Source organism: Candoia aspera, chromosome 1 (genome assembly GCF_035149785.1).
Source record: "Candoia aspera isolate rCanAsp1 chromosome 1, rCanAsp1.hap2, whole genome shotgun sequence".
NCBI lineage: Eukaryota > Metazoa > Chordata > Lepidosauria > Squamata > Boidae > Candoia > Candoia aspera.
This window is the reverse complement of record NC_086153.1, coordinates 192,726,894-192,743,399: the sequence shown is the minus strand read 5'-3', so window position 1 is coordinate 192,743,399 and position 16,506 is coordinate 192,726,894. Positions and strand designations below refer to the sequence as shown.

Genomic DNA, 16,506 nt, shown 5'->3' with positions numbered 1-16,506 from the left:
CCGGTGCCTCCCGGCCTTTGGAGGCCAGAACGCGCGCACGAAGCCAGCCCAGCCTCTCTCAACAGCCAGCTGCCGCGTCTCCTTTCCTCGAGTAACCCAAAGACACCCCCAAGGTCGCTTGTCATTACCTCTGGCTTCTTTTCTCAAGTCACCCTTCCCGGAGAAGAAATCGGCCACTACAGACTTGTCCAGCCTTCCAACCTCACCCAGCCTGGAAGCGGCTGCAGGGTAAGATGCGGGTTTCCCGCTTGGAAACAGCAGGTCCCTGGAAAGGCCGGGAATTTGCAGGCAGGGAAGAGCAACGGCGGTATCCTTTGCCCAGGGCCGTGGCAAGACCTGCGGCTTGCAAATAAACTCGAGAGTGTTTGTGTGGATAACAGGAGGGGCAGCGGAGAAGGCGCGCTGGGGAAAGACTCGGGACTGGAAAGCGGGAGTTGTTTTTGCTTTCTTTTCTGCTTGCTCGTTTTTACCAGCGCAGTTGCTTTGTGGGACGGAATGGACTCTAAGGAGAACGGGTTTAGAATAACTTGGAGATCTTTGCCTCTTACTTTTTCAGCCTCTTGGCAGATTTCAGGGGACCGAGAATTTGGATCCTTCCTTCCTCCCTCCCTCCCTCCCTCCCTCCCCTCTGAGACGAAATGGGCGGACAAGATTTCTGAGCTAAAGCAGGAACTCTCCCAAGGGTGCCTCATGTTCCGTGAAATCTCTGTCTCAGGACAAAACCAAAAGGCTGGCAGCCGTTCTGCTCTGAGGAAGGACCTTGGAGCCCCTGGAGCCGAGAGAGTAGGCCTAAAAACCCGCCCTCTGGCTGAGCCTGGGCGCAAACGTTGGGCGAATTCCCCGGGGCGAACCCCTCTGGCAAAGATCACGAAGACCTACCGGGCGGGTCGAAGGAAAGCTCGTCAGATCGCGGCTGGGATCAGAGCTCCCGGCTGTGGTGCCAGCTCGAACCCGCTGCCCGGGCACATCAGGAGCCCGGAGCCGGAGAAAGCCGCCCTGGCCTGCCTGCCTGCCTGCCTGCGGGCCGTGGTGCACATCCACTGGCAAGTTTCTCCTGGGGTGGGAGAGAAGCCGGAGGAGAGGGAGAGGCTAAAGTGGGTGTGGATCGGGCGGGGGTGGGGAGTGGCTTTCCAGGAGGCTGCTGGAGGAAGGAAGCGGGTGAGAAATTGTATCGATTTTTGTTTTGACACGCACCCATTTTTCAATTCTGGGCGATGAGTGATCGGATGATGGGGCTCAGACTAATGCTCTTCCCTGCGAGACCTCGAGCGCGCGCGAGGAGGAGAGGGCGCAGGAGCGCGGGGTTGCTCGCGGCTGGGGCTGGGGCTGGGGCTGGGGCTGGGGCTGGGGCTGGGGCTGGGCCTGCGCTGGGAGGAGAGACGACGCCGGCCATGGGAGAGTCCCAACCTCCGCGTTCCTTGGCGGCGAGGAAGGAGCTGCCTGGAGGGGCAGCCTGCAAGCCTCGGGACGGCTTTCCTGTGTCCAAGGTCGGAAGCAAAGATCTGGAATCTGTCTGCAGCAGTCCGGGCTTGCCAGGGCGGCCCTTCCAGCGGGAAGGCCTCGGACCGACTCGGAAGGCCAGGCGAGGATCCGAGCTGGGCGAAGGGACGCGTGAGAAGGCCCCGCGGTCAAGCAAACTCGCACCGGAATCCTCTCGAATGCCTCGGCTTTCCTTAATTCAATCAGGTCGAGCTAACCCGTCCAAATAGAGAAATTATTAGTTTTCTCCCGACGAAGGCGGGCTGGAGTTACGGCGTATTATAACTGTACCGTTTGCAAATGCTAATCTCGTCGCAGACCTAATTAATTCTGCCTTATTCCTGACAAGTAGTTCATCAAATATCTGATTCGAAATTCATCATAATGAGGATATTAATTAAACTCTGAATCATCCGAAGGGTCTTCTATTGAAACAATACCTCATTACAATGATTAAAAACTGATGCCGCGTATTACGCCTTTTTCAACCGTGGTCTCTCCGCAAACAACACAGTCCTACCGGATAAATCTGTCAATGGAAAAACGCAATTTAGGAATAGGTAATTTCTCTACCCCATGGGGTGGGGGGGGGGGGAGAGAAGCGTCTGCCTCTCATTTCCCAACACTTCTGCGGTAGGTTACACACAGCTTAATGATAATCAGAATGACTCCTTTTTTCCTAAAAAAGACCCCAAAGTGCTCGTGCAGCTGCAAAACCCAAGAGGGTCAGCATCATTTCACTGTATTCTCTTCTTGATTACAAGCCGAGCCCATCAAACACAACATAATTACAGTAATTTCAGGTTTATTTATTCTAATGCAGTTTCCCATCTCTCTGGTAATTATGAGCAATTTTTTCGCCCAGGGAATCTTTTTGCATTAACAAAAGAGATAACGCACTGAAAGCCAAATTTGCTGTGCATTGAGAATGGGGGAATAAGGGAGGAGAGAAAGGCACAGAGCGAGCGAGCGAGAGAGAGAAATGAAATCGGTGCGAACTGCCATCTCTCCCTCTATACTGGAGCCCGCCAAATTGCTTGCAGGTGTATGGCGCAGGGGCTGTCAAAAGGAAGGGGGCCTTCCGCATTAGCAAATGCACAATGTTGAAGTAATGAAGACAGACTCCCTCGAAATGGGCAAACAGATCCCTCTTTAATAAGTCCAAAAGCCCCCCAAATCGAATCTCACTCCTCTCTCCCTATTAAAGGACCTTCTCCATAGCTGGAGATGCGTCGGCCTCCCCCAGCAAAGGCAGCTGCATCCTAAATTTTGAAATAGTTAAAATCTAGGGATCCCATCCAGATGACATCCATCTGCCTTCTTCGCGTTGTCCCACCCCCATCTCGCCTCGCGGATACCGAACGGCTTTCTCCCGTTGTTTTCTTCTCCATTGTTTTCCCCCTTTTCTCTGAGGGAGGGGTAGTGGAGATCGCTATTTCCCCTGCCCTAATCTTTCCCCAAGTCTGCAACTGTCACCAGGCGTGTATATGCGTGCATGTGTGTGTGAGTGTCTATCTCTGTCTCTAGCTCTGGACACACACATCACATCATGCGCATGCACAAAGCCATGCGAGCCCCCTCCCCCCCTTTTAAGCATGGTCAATTAAAGTTACAAGACAAAGCTCTTTAGATCAGCACAGATCAAAGATGAACGAAAGGGCAATCAAGAAATAAATGGGCTTCCTCGTTCCTAGGCTCGCCTTACACTTCTCCACGATACATCCTGTCTTCATTTCTTCCCCTTATTAAAATCAGGTAGGGCAAAGGCGGGGGTGGCAAATCATTGGTCCCCCAGGTCAGCTGCACTAGCCCCAGAGCTTCACACAGTCGCACCCTCGTCTCCCTTTTCCCTGTCTCTCCACCCCGCCAATACCTACAGCTTAGTTTACAGGCGACGCTATTGCTGTACCAAACCGCACAAACCCCGCGTTAGCTTCGGTCGACAGGCTGGACAACTAGGCGATACTACGAAGCCAGGCGTACCCCCTCCCCATTTTCCCCATTACACTATAAACTTCTGGGGATCGAACAACGGCAGCCCTCTCCTCCCCAACCTTGCGCACACACAACGCGCGCGCGCGCTCGTACCTACACATTCCATTCGCACACTTTGAACAATCCGGACATAATCGGCAAGAAGTTTTGATCGAAGAATTAGCAGATGCAGAACGAATCGTGTTCTTTTTCGTTCTCCTCTCCGTATCGGGAAAATCGAGCATCAAAACGCATCTATAAAAGGGAAGGGAGAAGGGACACTACCCCACCTCCGGGAAGCCGTTTCCCCACCACTCTTACTTACCTTTTGGGCGTCAATGTTCATGCAATCCCGACCCAGTTCATTTGCTTTATCTCAAGGTTCGATACAGCAAATTGCTGCAGGGAAAAGTTGTCAAGAGCCTGGAAAATAGAGGGCTGGGTTTGGGGGTGCTGGTGTGAGAAGTAGCCATGCCACGGGAATAAATATCCAGAGAACATCCGGAAAAAAAGTGGGCTGAGGGTCCTCGGAAACTGTGCTGCTGAGCGCAGGAGGGTTTTCGCAGCCCGGCTCTTGCAGAATATCACTGAAATTTTCTGCTATATAGCCTCTGTCTTTATAGCTGATGGGAAAAAAATTGCAGATTATTAGCATAAATGTTTACTCTTCATTACGCTGATGACATTGTGCACTCGAGATCTTGGTAATCTTTGGGAAAATTATGAGTAATTTTTTAAAATTTTAAAGCAGCAGCAGTTACCGTGCAATTCAGGCTAATTCTGCGTAGGCTCCGAACGGATATAATTATCGAGGAGTCAAGATGTTATGCTAAAAACTATGCATTGATATTCCCATTTATTATGTACATACAACTTTGACAATGTTGATGCTTGAAATAGCAGGAAATTGTCTTGCGCAAAAATTACAGTCCATATTAGGACATGTGAAATTGCGAAGAATTATATAGTAATTGCAGGCTTTCAGATGGGAGAGCCAGAATGCTCAAACTAGTGCAAATGTGGATAAAATTACAGATCAGAGCAAAAATTAGGGGAAAAGGGGGTCTGGGATTTTTCAAGTTGGCTATAGGATTCCGGAAGTGTCTAATGCCACATGATTGCTCCAGCTTTAGGGGAGATATTCATACCTCAAATAGCTCTTTGGCCAGAGCGGCTTTAATTGAATTGCTTGGGTGTTGTATCTCCCCACCCCCCACCCCACTTTAATAGGGCTAAATTAGCAAATTGCCGAATGGCAATTTTTTTTACTAGGTCCTCCCCCCCACCATGTCCCCCCATCATTTTTCAGAGGAAAATTACTCCCTTTACTCAAGTTGCATTCCAGGGTGACCTCCACCACCACCCCCCGGAAAATGTGTGGGGAGAAATTTAATTACACTGCCTTACCTCCTCCCCCCCACTCCACTTTCTCCTCCCCGTTCCCTGGAGGGCCAATGTAAGCAGCAGGCATGGGGGTCTGTTCCCAAGCTGGTGTTGTGGTGAGGCAGGGCAGAGGGAGAGGGAGGAGATGGCCCCCTTAGGAGCCCCCAGAAAACGGGGTACAGCTAAAGACAACAGTGGATGATGGGGGGGGGGGAGATCAGCAGAAAGTCAGGCGGTCCCATCTCTCTGGAAAAACAAATGGGGCAGCGGGTGGGTGGTTGCGTGGAGCCTGAGGAGGCCCACAAAGTTCCCCGGTTTTTCCAGCCCCACTGGGCTGCAAAAGGCCGGCGACTTCGTGTCGAAAATGAACCCCTTCTCCTTCTGACACATCCGCTTTATCAAGCGGCCTGTCCCCACTCTCTCTCCCCTGATGGGCCTTTATAGAAAAGCGCTGTAGACTTCTCCAGAGCATGTGAGGTTCCTCCTATCTGCGGTGAAATCATTTAAAGACAAACGCAGCCACAACAGGGTGAAAGGTCTGAAAGGGAGCCATTGTGCTAAAGGCATCTCTTTCTAAATTCCATCGGGTTCCTCCCCCCAACCCTTTTATTTCAAAAACCAGGGTGGGGAAAAGAGATTGCCTGCATATGGGCAGAGAAGCATCTATTCTGTTTTCGAGATGTTCTCAGTGTTTGGAGCCAACAACAACAACGATCGTAATGCAATATAATACAATGCAGTATAGTCCAATGTATCGGTAGGGAAGAATAGATGGTTGGAATCGTAAAGTCAAGCTGACCCAAATGACCCTATAAGATGATACGGTCTTGACGTGCAAATGCCCATATCTGTCTAAGTATCGTTTTCAGAGGATGATGGTCGGATCTGTCTTCCAGCTGTGGTCTTCGTGTTTCTCTGCCTCCTGGAACTCCCGGGGACCGCTCAAAAGAAAGCTGTTTTACCACCCCCAGAAGCCATGGGATGATTTCTTCTGCGGCAGATCGGGACCAGGACCCAGACTTGTCTACATTACAACTTCATTCCATCACAGTCTGGCCCCTTGGTACCCGTAGAGAGCGAGAAAGATGCCTGGCAACTGATTCTTGCTTGTCCCTACTGTTCCTTTGCCCAAGTGCTGATATGCAATGGTCTCTTCTTGGGTCTCTGACCAATAATAATAATAATAATAATAATAATGTCATATTATTGATATTTCCATTACAGGTATTGGGATGCAAGGTGTTTCTCACACAGGCACACATACCTGGTCCAAAATTACTTTTCTCTATACTCTTCGATCAGTTTAGCTTCCTAATATTATTGAGTCTTTAAACCATAACCTACTGCAGATCTTTTCCTTCCTCCTTTCCTCCCTCCCTTCCACAAGAGACCCAAATATTTGGCCAAGTGAATAATTTCCAAAAACTATGGTCTAGCTTTCTTGCGCATCTAGACCTAAGAAAGTTCAATTCAGAGCAGTTCAGCTTTTGTAGATGACTTAACTCCTGGGCTGATCTTGAAAATAAGCCAGCCTTCTCCACCTTCTAAGGCAGCCCATCCAGAGAAAATCCCACTGAGGATGATTAAAGCTTAAGTTTTATTTTGAGGACAAAATGAAACCTGTTTTTTCAGAAGAGTATGATTCTAATGCATGGCCAAAATGTCATGGTGAACATCCACCCCCTCCTCCAGGATGCCCCCTCATTCCCAGACTATATATTATTTTACTATTTTAAATTGTAAAACACCCTGGATCCTGGCAGAAAAGCAGAATAATGGGTCTACAGCTCATTCTCGGGCTCCGTTCGTGTAAACCTTGTGAAAAAACTGGACTGGTTTAATTAGCCTGGTGGAAATCTTTTATTTACCAAATATGTCCGTTTACAGATACGGTGGGGAGATCGTGGTCCTGGTGGGATCGGACACCTTTTGTCCAGATCTGGGGAGCCAAATCAGGCTGCTGTTACTTTTGGTGTGGCTGCGTGTGCATGGGTGCATCGCCTTGTTTACTTGAGCAATAGTTACCAGGTGAGCAGTAATTTAACAAATTATATCCCCCGTTCTGGTTTGTACAAGGCAGACTTAAACACAGTTGTTGATTTCCCCCTCCGACTTACAGGGGCTTATCTATCAGTGTGAATGCACCCCGGGCCTGCTAGTGTGGATGAGTGATGTAGAATCTCGGTTAGGTGTTGGACTAGGAGAGGAAAGACCCGCAGCCTCGGAAGCTTCCTGGTGATTTGCGACCAGTCACTCTCCCTCAGACCAAACTACCTCACAAGGTTGTTGTTTTAGAGAAACATCGGAGAAGGAAGCACGAGGCACGCTGTCTTGTGTTCCTGTTTAAAAAAGCACGATAACAATCTAAATAGCAATAGCAATAGCAATAGCAATAACAATAGCAGTAGAAGTAGCAGTAGCAGTAGTAATAGTAATGGCAACAACATCATCCAGAAAAGAATATACGGTGGGGTGTGGAGGGGGAAGGCAAGTTTTTCGGACGCACAAGGGTGGAAGCGCTTTGGGCGACCCTGTCCAGTGCGGAGCTGTCTTGACCGGTGCACGCGCGCCTGGCACTTTTGACCCTTCCCTCGGTGAGAACAGGCTAACGGGGGTTCGCCAAGTGGGCGCCTTCCTCTCGCCCTCTGGACTCTGGGGGAAGGGCTAGCAACCCTCGCTTCCTGCGGAGGCAGAGGTGCCTCGTTTCCCGTTTCCATTTTTCACCAGGCCCGTTCGCCACAGAGGAAGGGGGGCTCCTCGGAAGGCTCACAGGGGCCGTTGTCTCGCAGGGAGCGGGGCTGTGTGGGAAACACTTCGCAGCGCCGCGCCTTAGGCGGCCGGGGAGCTTCGCTCAGGCCCCGCCCTAGGGCTCTCCCGCCCAGGCTCCGCAGCGCCGATTCTCCCACGCTCTCCTCCCCGCTTCGCTCCCGTTTTCGCTTCCTCCAGCTGCCCCTTCCCTCTCACCGCTCCCCCCCCGCCGCGTCTCGCCTTCCTGCCGCTGCCTCCTTTCTTCTTTGTTCTCCGCTTCGCCCTTCTCAGAGGGGCGCCGTGCGAGCTTGCTTCAAGGGGAACGGCGGCGGGGGGGGGGGGCGATTGCGCGTGCGTTTAGTTTGCCGGAGTTTCTCTCTGTGTGTTATTTTCCCGCCCTCGCCGTCTGGATGGGTGGGGGGTACGCGCGCTGCGGTGCCCTTTCTGTTTTGCGAGATTCTTGCCCGAGGGAATCTGGGCTTTAGGGGGCAGTAGCTAGAGACGCGCACCGGTCCTGGAAATCCAACGCTCCCTCTCCTCGGCCAGAAACTTATTGAAGCGTGGCCATTTTTTTCCTTCTTAAGCTTGAACTTTCTCTCTCTTCAAGATGGGGCTGAGTAAGACTGACCTGCTTTGCCCGTGTGGTTTTTAGCCTGACAGCCTTAGGAGGTTGGTGGGAACGCTGCTGTTGTTTTTTGACGAAGCCAACCGTGACAGGGCTTTTGATTGGGGCGGAAGAGAACAACGCCGCCCACACCCCTCTCTCTTCCGGATTTTGTCCGCCCGCTTGTCCCCCCCCCCCCTTCTCGTGCCAAGGCCGGTTGCGTGATTCCAACTCAGGCTGCACATTCACCGCCTTCGGCGCGTTGAGGTTTAGGCCTCTTAATCATCCCCTTTGGCAGCGCATTCATCTCTGCCTCCCCCGCTCCCACCCCCCCACCCCCACCCCCACCCCGGGTTGGCGCAAGCGGGCAGCCTGGAGATTCATCCCTGCGCTCTCTGGAGGACAAGAACCTCTGCTAAGAAAGTCGCCTGGGCCTGGCCCCGGGCTGGCAGCCAGTCTTTGGCTCCTTCGCCAGTCTCCTGCCAGCAACCCGGCGTCTGCTCAGCTGCGCCCTCACCTTCTCTCTCGTCCCAGCGCAGGTCTGGACAAACAGCACCCTCCTAAGACGTTAGCAGAGAAGGGGGAGGCAGTTTCTTAATCTGTCTTCTGACGCCCCGCTGTTGGCATTGCTGGAGGCGGAAGCGGCCCTTTGTCCCGGCAGGAAAGTAAGATCTTGGGGGGCTTTTAATAATTTCGCGGGGCGCTTCGTCCCACCAACTACCTTGGCAAAGATCGGGAAGTAAAAAGGAGTCATGGAGAGAGAGACTTGTACAACAGGGCTCCCAAATTTGCCTTTAAAAAATGAAGGATCCTCCACTTAATCTTTTTTTTTTACATCTTAGACTTCAATACTCCTTATTCTGTTTGTTGGCTGGGGATTATGGGAGTCGAAGTTTAATACATAGAAAAGGCACTAGTTAGGGAAAAGCAAGCCTACACTGAGTTAAATCCATCCTCATGTTCCTATGGCCCCCCAAATCCATCATGCCCATTGTCAGGAAAAGAAGAGGGCCTTTTTTCTCTTAAAAACTGAAGCGACATAGCCTGGGGTAGTTGTGGGGAATCTCGAGTCACAGGAACGGAACAGAAGAGTAATAATGGGAGGGGATGGATGAATGCTTGAGCACATGTGTTCCAGCGATTCAATAAGAAAGGAACCAGTTTAAAGGCTTTCAGGATTTCATATTTATGGCTACAAAAGCAAAAGGAAAACACGAAATCTGTAGAAATAACCAGTCAATGTATTTGAGGTCTGTGATCAGATCTGTCACTGAAACCAGGCAAGTACCGGCTATTTGCCAACGGCGTAGCAAGTAATTTTAGACTCTAGTCTGGACTTCATACTTAACAGTTATTTGAAGTATTATGGAATAAATACTAACTATATTCATGCACATGCTCCACCGGTCAACTCATAGCTATAAAATGAAGGAAAAGAATAATCATCATCATAAAGAAAGGAGGCTGCCAGAAGAAGGATCTTCCCCAGTAGACCCCAGTGGAACGGTTTTGTTCCAGGTGCTGCTGCTGGATTCCTCCCTTGCATGGCGCACCAAAATACTTGCAGGGCCCTGAAGAATCGTTCATGGAACCTTGGAAGGTTCTGTATTTGATCTGAGGGCTCAGCTTTGGCAGGCAACAACCTGCATTGGGGAGATGGCGGGGGGTGGGTGGGTGGGGGGCAGTGACAGCATCCTTTGGCTTCTCCTGCCAAATATGCGAGACAGAACAAGCTCTTTGGTGTTAGTCTTTGAGTGCCCTAGCATCCTACAAGACTGACATTGTGGCATAAATCGTATCAGATCTGTGAGCCTTTCAGGCAATATAATACTAATATATTGCTTTTATAGATTGTATAGAAATATTTTGGATTTCAAATACAAGTGCAGTGAGTACTATCAGCAGTAGAAGGGTGTCACCCTCATCTAAGGAAAAGCCTGTGGTGTGAAGTGGGAGAAAAATATAAATAACCGGATATGAAGGCAAAACGGGACAACTACAGAGCTGGAATGATGTTTCCGAGACCTGCTGTGTCTGGGTGTTCCTCATGTAAGGAGAGGTGTCACATTTGTGCATAAAGAAAACCTTCAGCAAAGCCAGCGGCCGCTTAGTGCCTCGAGGTTTACTGGCGGGGACGGCCACGCGCACCAACAGGCCAAGCCGGAGGCATTCGGGACTCCCTTCTCTCTGCTGCTGCTTGGGCCGGGGGTGCATCCAGGGGAGCCGATGACGGGGGAGGACGATTACCAGCAGCTTCAGGAGACGCCGTCACACTGCCGGGAGTGTAGCGCGGGAAGCCGCCAGGAGCCTGTCCGGCTTGCCTCCACGCCTAGTGGCGCCAGAGCGCGGTGGGGTGGGGCCGAGTCTAGGCGAGCGAGGAGGAGTGTTGAGTGATTCAGGCCGGGCTACAGAGGAAGGCTGTCGCGGTTCTCTTGCCTCGGGCCGGGTGTGTCTGTGTGTGGATGGGACGAAGCGGGATGGGACGGGGCTGCTGGCAGCCGCGCGACCCCGGCTGATCTCCCCGGAATCTGCGCCCTCGCGGCTCGAACACGCCCCTCGACAACGCATGGCCCCGTCGTTCAACAAGTGCCGTCTCGGAGCAGCGGTGGAGAAGCGAGGAAGCCCGCCCAGAGTCAGGCCCTCAGAGCGAGGATGGAGAGCAGTGGAAACTGCGTCTTTCTGCCTGAAGGGATGATTAATTCCACGGAAGGAACTAATTGGCGCGTGGCAGGAAGAACTAGGATGTCACTTTGGGAAAGAGACAGGAAGAAAATGGGCGCCTCCAACTTCAGCAGGCTGGAGGATTTCTCACCCAGTGCAGAGAGTCTAGCGAATATGAAGGTATCAGAAAAAGACAGAAAAACGATTCTCCAAGACACTGATGATTGAACCAAGTACGGTGCAAACAATAATTTATTTAAATAATCTCTTCATATTGTAAAAGTAACATTGAGTGATTTTTTTGTTTGGTTTTTGTAATAAATAACCAAGAACATACATTAAAAAAATGTTTAAAGGTTTAAACTACGAACTGGGAAAATTCAGTAGCTTATTCTTTGTGATAGTGAAGATGAAAGGTATAAAACAGAATAACAAAGAACATAAGGAAGCTGCCCAGAGCGAGAGAGAGAAAACAATGGCATAAAAAATTCTTGGTTCACAAAACATGAACAAATATAGCCTGTCCAATGAAACTGCCCCTCCTCTTTTTCAAGACAAAGAGGTCGGAGAGAATTAGCACAAACAACTCTATTACAAACATATATATATATATATATGTATATATTTATATCTTTTTCTTGCGAAGAAAAAGTCCTGCAAACATTTAAAAAAAGATAATTTAAACACAGCTGGGTTTCTTTTTTTTTTCATTTTAAATATCTACATATAAAAATTATTTATCTTTTTTTCCCCAACATCAAAATGAGGTCATCTGCAAAGGCACCTATAAAAACGTATAAAAAAATAAACAAAATTAAATAAGAAATTTTGCACTAGCGATTTGATGAAAAATGGGAGAAAAGTGGATCTGTGCATGCAGTGTGCACAGCTTTTAACTTGTTTGCTGCAGGCTAGGCGGGTAGGGAGAAGGTAAAGCTGGTGGAAAAAGGACGGGTATAAAAGATTAGGTTGAGGCGATGGGGTGGGGTGGGTGGACAGAGAACCCTGAAGGAGACAAACTAACAATCGTTGAGAGCTTTCGACCAAGGGTGTGACCACAGCTTTGCCCGGATTTTGCGCTTGTCAATAAGGATGTTGCCAGCGATTCTGGAGTTGCCAGCAAGGGGCATTCTGGGCAGAGGTTTGGGGGGAAGGGAACTGGATTCTGATTCAGTCTGAAACTTCAGGGATTATCGCTGAAGTTTTGAGCGCTCCTCCTGCTTGGCACCACCAAGTCGGGTGCTGCTGCTGCTGCTGAGATACTTTGGGGTGGGGAAGGAATTGTGGACTATTTCCTAAAGCACCAGGGGAATACACCCTTGCCCACCGGAACAGAAAAGCCTTCCTTCTCTACCCTGGATGATCCCTTGGAGAGCAGAATTGGGTGTGCGGCCAGGCAGTGGGGTTAGAAAATCGTCCCCACGCTGACAGCCGTGCTGTGGTGATGGGGATGGTGGAGATGAGGGTGATGCTGGTGAGACTGCCCTTGCTGCAGGATCGGGGAGGCTCCTGGCAGGTGAGAAGCTGTGGCACTGGATGCCTGGTGGTACCACGAGTAGTTACCCAGGAAAGTGGCCGCCGCTCCGCTGGGCGTGCCAGGGCTCGAGCCGGCACTGCCCCCGCTGCCTGCGGTGCCGCCGTTGCTCATTCGCTGCGGGTGGGGAGCAAAGTCCCAGGTGAGGGTGGCTGGAGCCGGAGGCGAGGCACAAGGTGGAGAGGAGCTGCCGCCACGTTGCTGGTCTCCTGGGATTTCGCCACTTTTCCACATCTTCTTGAACTTGGACCTGCGGTTCTGGAACCAGATCTTCACCTTGCCGAAGAGAGGAGAAAAAAGGTGAGAATGAACGGGAGGCAGCAACATCCCAACCCTTTTCCACATTAAAGACACATAAAACAGAAACACTCCGCAAGTTCCCCTTCTCCCCCTCAGTTCATTCGGCTTCCTGCCTTCTACAGATTCTCCTACCCTTCTGGCCCTGCTCTGAGTTTGCTAGAGGAGATAGCCAAGTTCCCGCCTTTTTGCTAGCAGTTCGCAGAGGCCTATTTGATTTGTTGTTTATGCCGGGCTGGCAGTGTTGTCGCCCCCAAGACTTGCTGCTAAGAGGAGGAGACCAGCCCTCAAAAGAGACATTTGGGGGCCGGGGTAATGTTTGGGGGCCAGGGTAACCCGCGGATCAGCTGGGAGAGGTCAGAAGATGATACAATAGGGTGAGGAGTTTGATCAAGGAAAGTCTGATCAGGAAAGTCTCCTGATATTTTGTGATGCCTTGAACAAAGACTAGATGTAGCAAATTCTTTGCATGGCCCACAGGGCACTAGGGTTGGGACCTGCCCCAGAAATGCCTGAGGCCCCTCTCCATTTAGTCGGTGTCTGTACAGAGATTCTGCCTGAATAAGGCAGCTTGAAGAATGCCGCCGCTGGTGTGCCGGGATATTCCATAGGCATGGATTGAGATTGCATCCAAGAACATGCTTTTCTTGCGGAGTCTCTCGAGCAAACTCCAAAGCATTGTTTTCTTTCTGGGTTTACTACTCCCTAGTCATGGGATTTAAATGAAATGTCATGGGACTGTGCCCAGCTAGGGGTGGAAAAAGCAGGAAATGGGGAGGAACAGCCATCTGGACTGAAAGAAAATGTGAGGCTCACGTGCAATTTCAAATACAAGTTGACGAAAGATCCTGGTGTTAAGCTTCCCAGGTATTTGAATTCTGACACTTTCCCCCCAGTGAACACTATAGGACAGAATCCAGCAAAGAGGTGGGCAGTGCTAAATCCTGTGAAGACCCACAGCTCTTAGGAAAGAGCAGGATCTGGTCAAGCCTCATTGTTTCCGGGCAATGATCTCTGTGGGACCCGAAAGATTCTGACAGCACCTGGATCAGGAACCTACATTGGATAAGAGACAGAGAAAACCTTCCACACATTTGTGGAAGGGGTCTAGGGCTGAGGCTACATTGGTGTAAACCATTTCCCACTTTCATGAAAGGATAGCAAAAGATCAACTGCACAAAGCAAGCCGCTGGCATCTCTGCACGGAGGCAACTCTTCTAAGAGCTGCTTCTGCTTGGCAAAATAATGCAGCAACCCTGTAGGCAGCCTGCACAAAAGAGGAGACAGGAGATCCCACCTGGAGCTATTAGCGCAGCCTTCACCCAACATGCCTAACTGATAGCTGAATTAACTCCTTTGCTGGATTGGCACAATACATTGGAGCACACGCTGATCAAATGAGCTGGATGTGGGCAACAAGCTAAGCCACGCTCCCATATAATTAGCCAAGATCAAAATGCATCAGACTTGACATGCAGCATAGGTATTTCCCTGATCTGTTAAGGAAACTGTGCAAACTTTGCCAGTGCATCAGACGGGACCCCTACCTGGCTCCCTGGCACGCTTATGCTTTCTTACCTGAGTTTGGGTGAGGCCTAGTGAAGCTGCCAACTCAGCTCTCTCAGGCAGCGCCAGATACTGGGTCTTCTGGAAGCGTCGCTGTAAGGCTGCCAACTGAAAACTGGAATAGATGGTCCTTGGCTTTCGCACTTTCTTTGGCTTCCCGTTAACTATCCGGATCTCGGGCTCGCCCTCTTCTTTTTCTGTTGCAAGAAAGGAAAATGGGTGAATAATCTGGTTCCAGCAACACACACCATTTTATTATGAGCACAGAGCCTGGATACCTGACTAGGAACAGAATGCGAAATGCAGCCACAATTCCCTGCTCCGGAACCTTAAAGGGATGGATCGAAAGATCCCAGCCCACGATGCCAACCAGGAGCTACTTGCTCTCCCCCCCCCCCGCCACCACCGGTCCATTCCCAACTAAGTCACTCAGGCTTAAGAAATTGGAGGAAAAGCAGCGGGAAGGCCATGTCCTCTTCCGAAGTCTCCCCCATCTCTTCTATAGCCCCGGAGTCTTACCAGGGTCATTGTTGACTGGGGGCGTCCTTGTCCCGTAGGTTGCATAGGAGCTGTAAGAGGCGGAGTATCCCAGATCATAACTCCCGGCTTTGGTGGAGTAGGGCACTGCGCTGATGCTGCTGGGGTGATACTGGTAAGAGCCCATCTGAGTGTAGGGCGACCCACTGCTTCCGTTGCTCCCTCCACCACCTCCACCACCGTGCTGTTGTTGGTTGGTGTAGTAGCTGCTGTCCGTGGCCGTGGACACAGGCAGAGTGGGAGATTCCTGGGGCTTATGCAAGCTGTGGTGCTGCTGCTGCTGCTGGTAACTGCTGGAGGTAATCTGGTTTGAATGCATATCTGAAACAAGGCTGTCAAAGACTCCAGTCATCCTGGTCCTCTATCCCCGCCCCTCTCCCTCCCTCCCTCGCTCCCTCCCTCCCTCGCTCGCTCGCTCCAAGGGTACAGAAGGACCTCGAGCAGCAGGGAGGAAACCAGCCCGGAGTTTCCTTTTAGCAACAGGCCGAGCCGCGAAGTCTTGCCCTCTTCCTCCCCGCTGGGAGATCCAAGGAAAAAGAGAAGAGATCACTGGAGATCCCTGCGGGTGGCCGCCGCCGCCGCTGCAAGAGTCGCGGGAGGAAGAGGACAGGAAGTTGCCATCGTCGCCCGGCTCCGCTCCAACTTTGGGTCCGCGTTTCTTGCGGCAGACGGTCCACCCCTGGGCAGCAGCGCTCAGCCCCGGCTCCCCAGCAGCCGCTTTACGATTGTCTGCCGCTCGCGGATGCTGCCAGGTGGGCATTTAACACCAGTCACGTGAGCGCGGGCTACGTCACCTAGCAACAGCCAATCCACGGCTTCGGTCGCGTTGTCTTCTTTCTCTTTCTTTCCCTGGGCCTCCCGCCTCCCTTCCTCCTCCTCGCCTTCTAATCTTCGGATCCCCGGGGCGGTGGAGGCGCCTCGCAGATGACACGCGCTGGGAAGGGAGGGGAAGGCGGCGCGGGGGGGGGATACCGAGAGAGAGCCCCCATCTGAGGGCGCTCGGGGGAAAGGGGAACTTAAGAACCAGAAAAGAAAGAGCATTGTTTGGGCTCCTTTTGGTGGGTGGCGTTTGAAAGCTCGCGCGGCTTGGTTTCTAGAGATGGCCGAGTCAGATCAGATCAAGCCACAGCACGGCGTTGGTGTTTCGTTTGGAGCTTAGGATCCCATTCACAACCCCGTCACTGAGGTCCGTCGCGATCTTTTCACCGTCTCCAAACCCGTATTGCTAAACTGTACACACGCGAGGAAAAATCTTTGGGACGTCTTTGTCGTGCTGTCCGTGTACCGAGGATGACATCATCAGGGCATTATATATCAAGTTTCTAAAGTGAAGTCAAGGTGCCTAGAAGAAAAGAGGGTTGTGGCTCGTGACCCTGGTTTGCCCGTTTGTGGGACGGATCCTCTTAGCTTTCCCTTTCCAAACAAAGCAAACTTCAATGGTTATAGCTGTGACCCCACTCCACGCCAAACACCAAGCCTACCCGTTTTCTTCCCACACCACAACAGGCAGCATAGCATGTGGAGAGGGCGGGGCTTGTGCCTGTGTACAGGTTTGATGGTATTTGGGGAAACGAGAGGCAAGTGCTTACAAAACGAAAGAAAGATCAGAGTCTCTTAGAGTAATCCAGGCTTCACCTGCCTGGCACCCTCCAGATGTCTTGGTTTCTAACTCCCATCATCCCCAGGTAACATTGCCCATCCTTCGGTAGAATAATAAGGCTTT

At 51.2% G+C, this 16,506-nt stretch overlaps 1 protein-coding gene across 1 annotated transcript; it reads right to left on the bottom strand.

Annotated features, from left to right (window-relative positions):
* Nucleotides 1-11,751: 11,751 nt before the first annotated feature.
* Nucleotides 11,752-15,179, bottom strand: DLX2 (distal-less homeobox 2). The gene is made up of 3 exons (XM_063292138.1): nt 14,766-15,179; nt 14,259-14,443; nt 11,752-12,659 (listed from the first exon to the last, which is right to left on the bottom strand). Exons 1-3 carry the CDS (start codon nt 15,133-15,135, stop codon nt 12,255-12,257), a joined length of 960 nt encoding a protein of 319 aa, XP_063148208.1. The 5' UTR covers nt 15,136-15,179; the 3' UTR covers nt 11,752-12,254.
* Nucleotides 15,180-16,506: the final 1,327 nt, after the last annotated feature.

Coding starts and splice junctions, on each gene's coding strand:
- DLX2 (XM_063292138.1), bottom strand. CDS start 15,135: ATGACTGGAGTCTTTGACAGCCTTGTTTCAGATATGCATTCAAACCAG. Junction 14,444..14,765: donor CCCAGTCAACAATGACCCTG/GTAAGACTCCGG, acceptor TTCTTGCAACAG/AAAAAGAAGAGGGCGAGCCC. Junction 12,660..14,258: donor TAGGCCTCACCCAAACTCAG/GTAAGAAAGCAT, acceptor CTCTTCGGCAAG/GTGAAGATCTGGTTCCAGAA.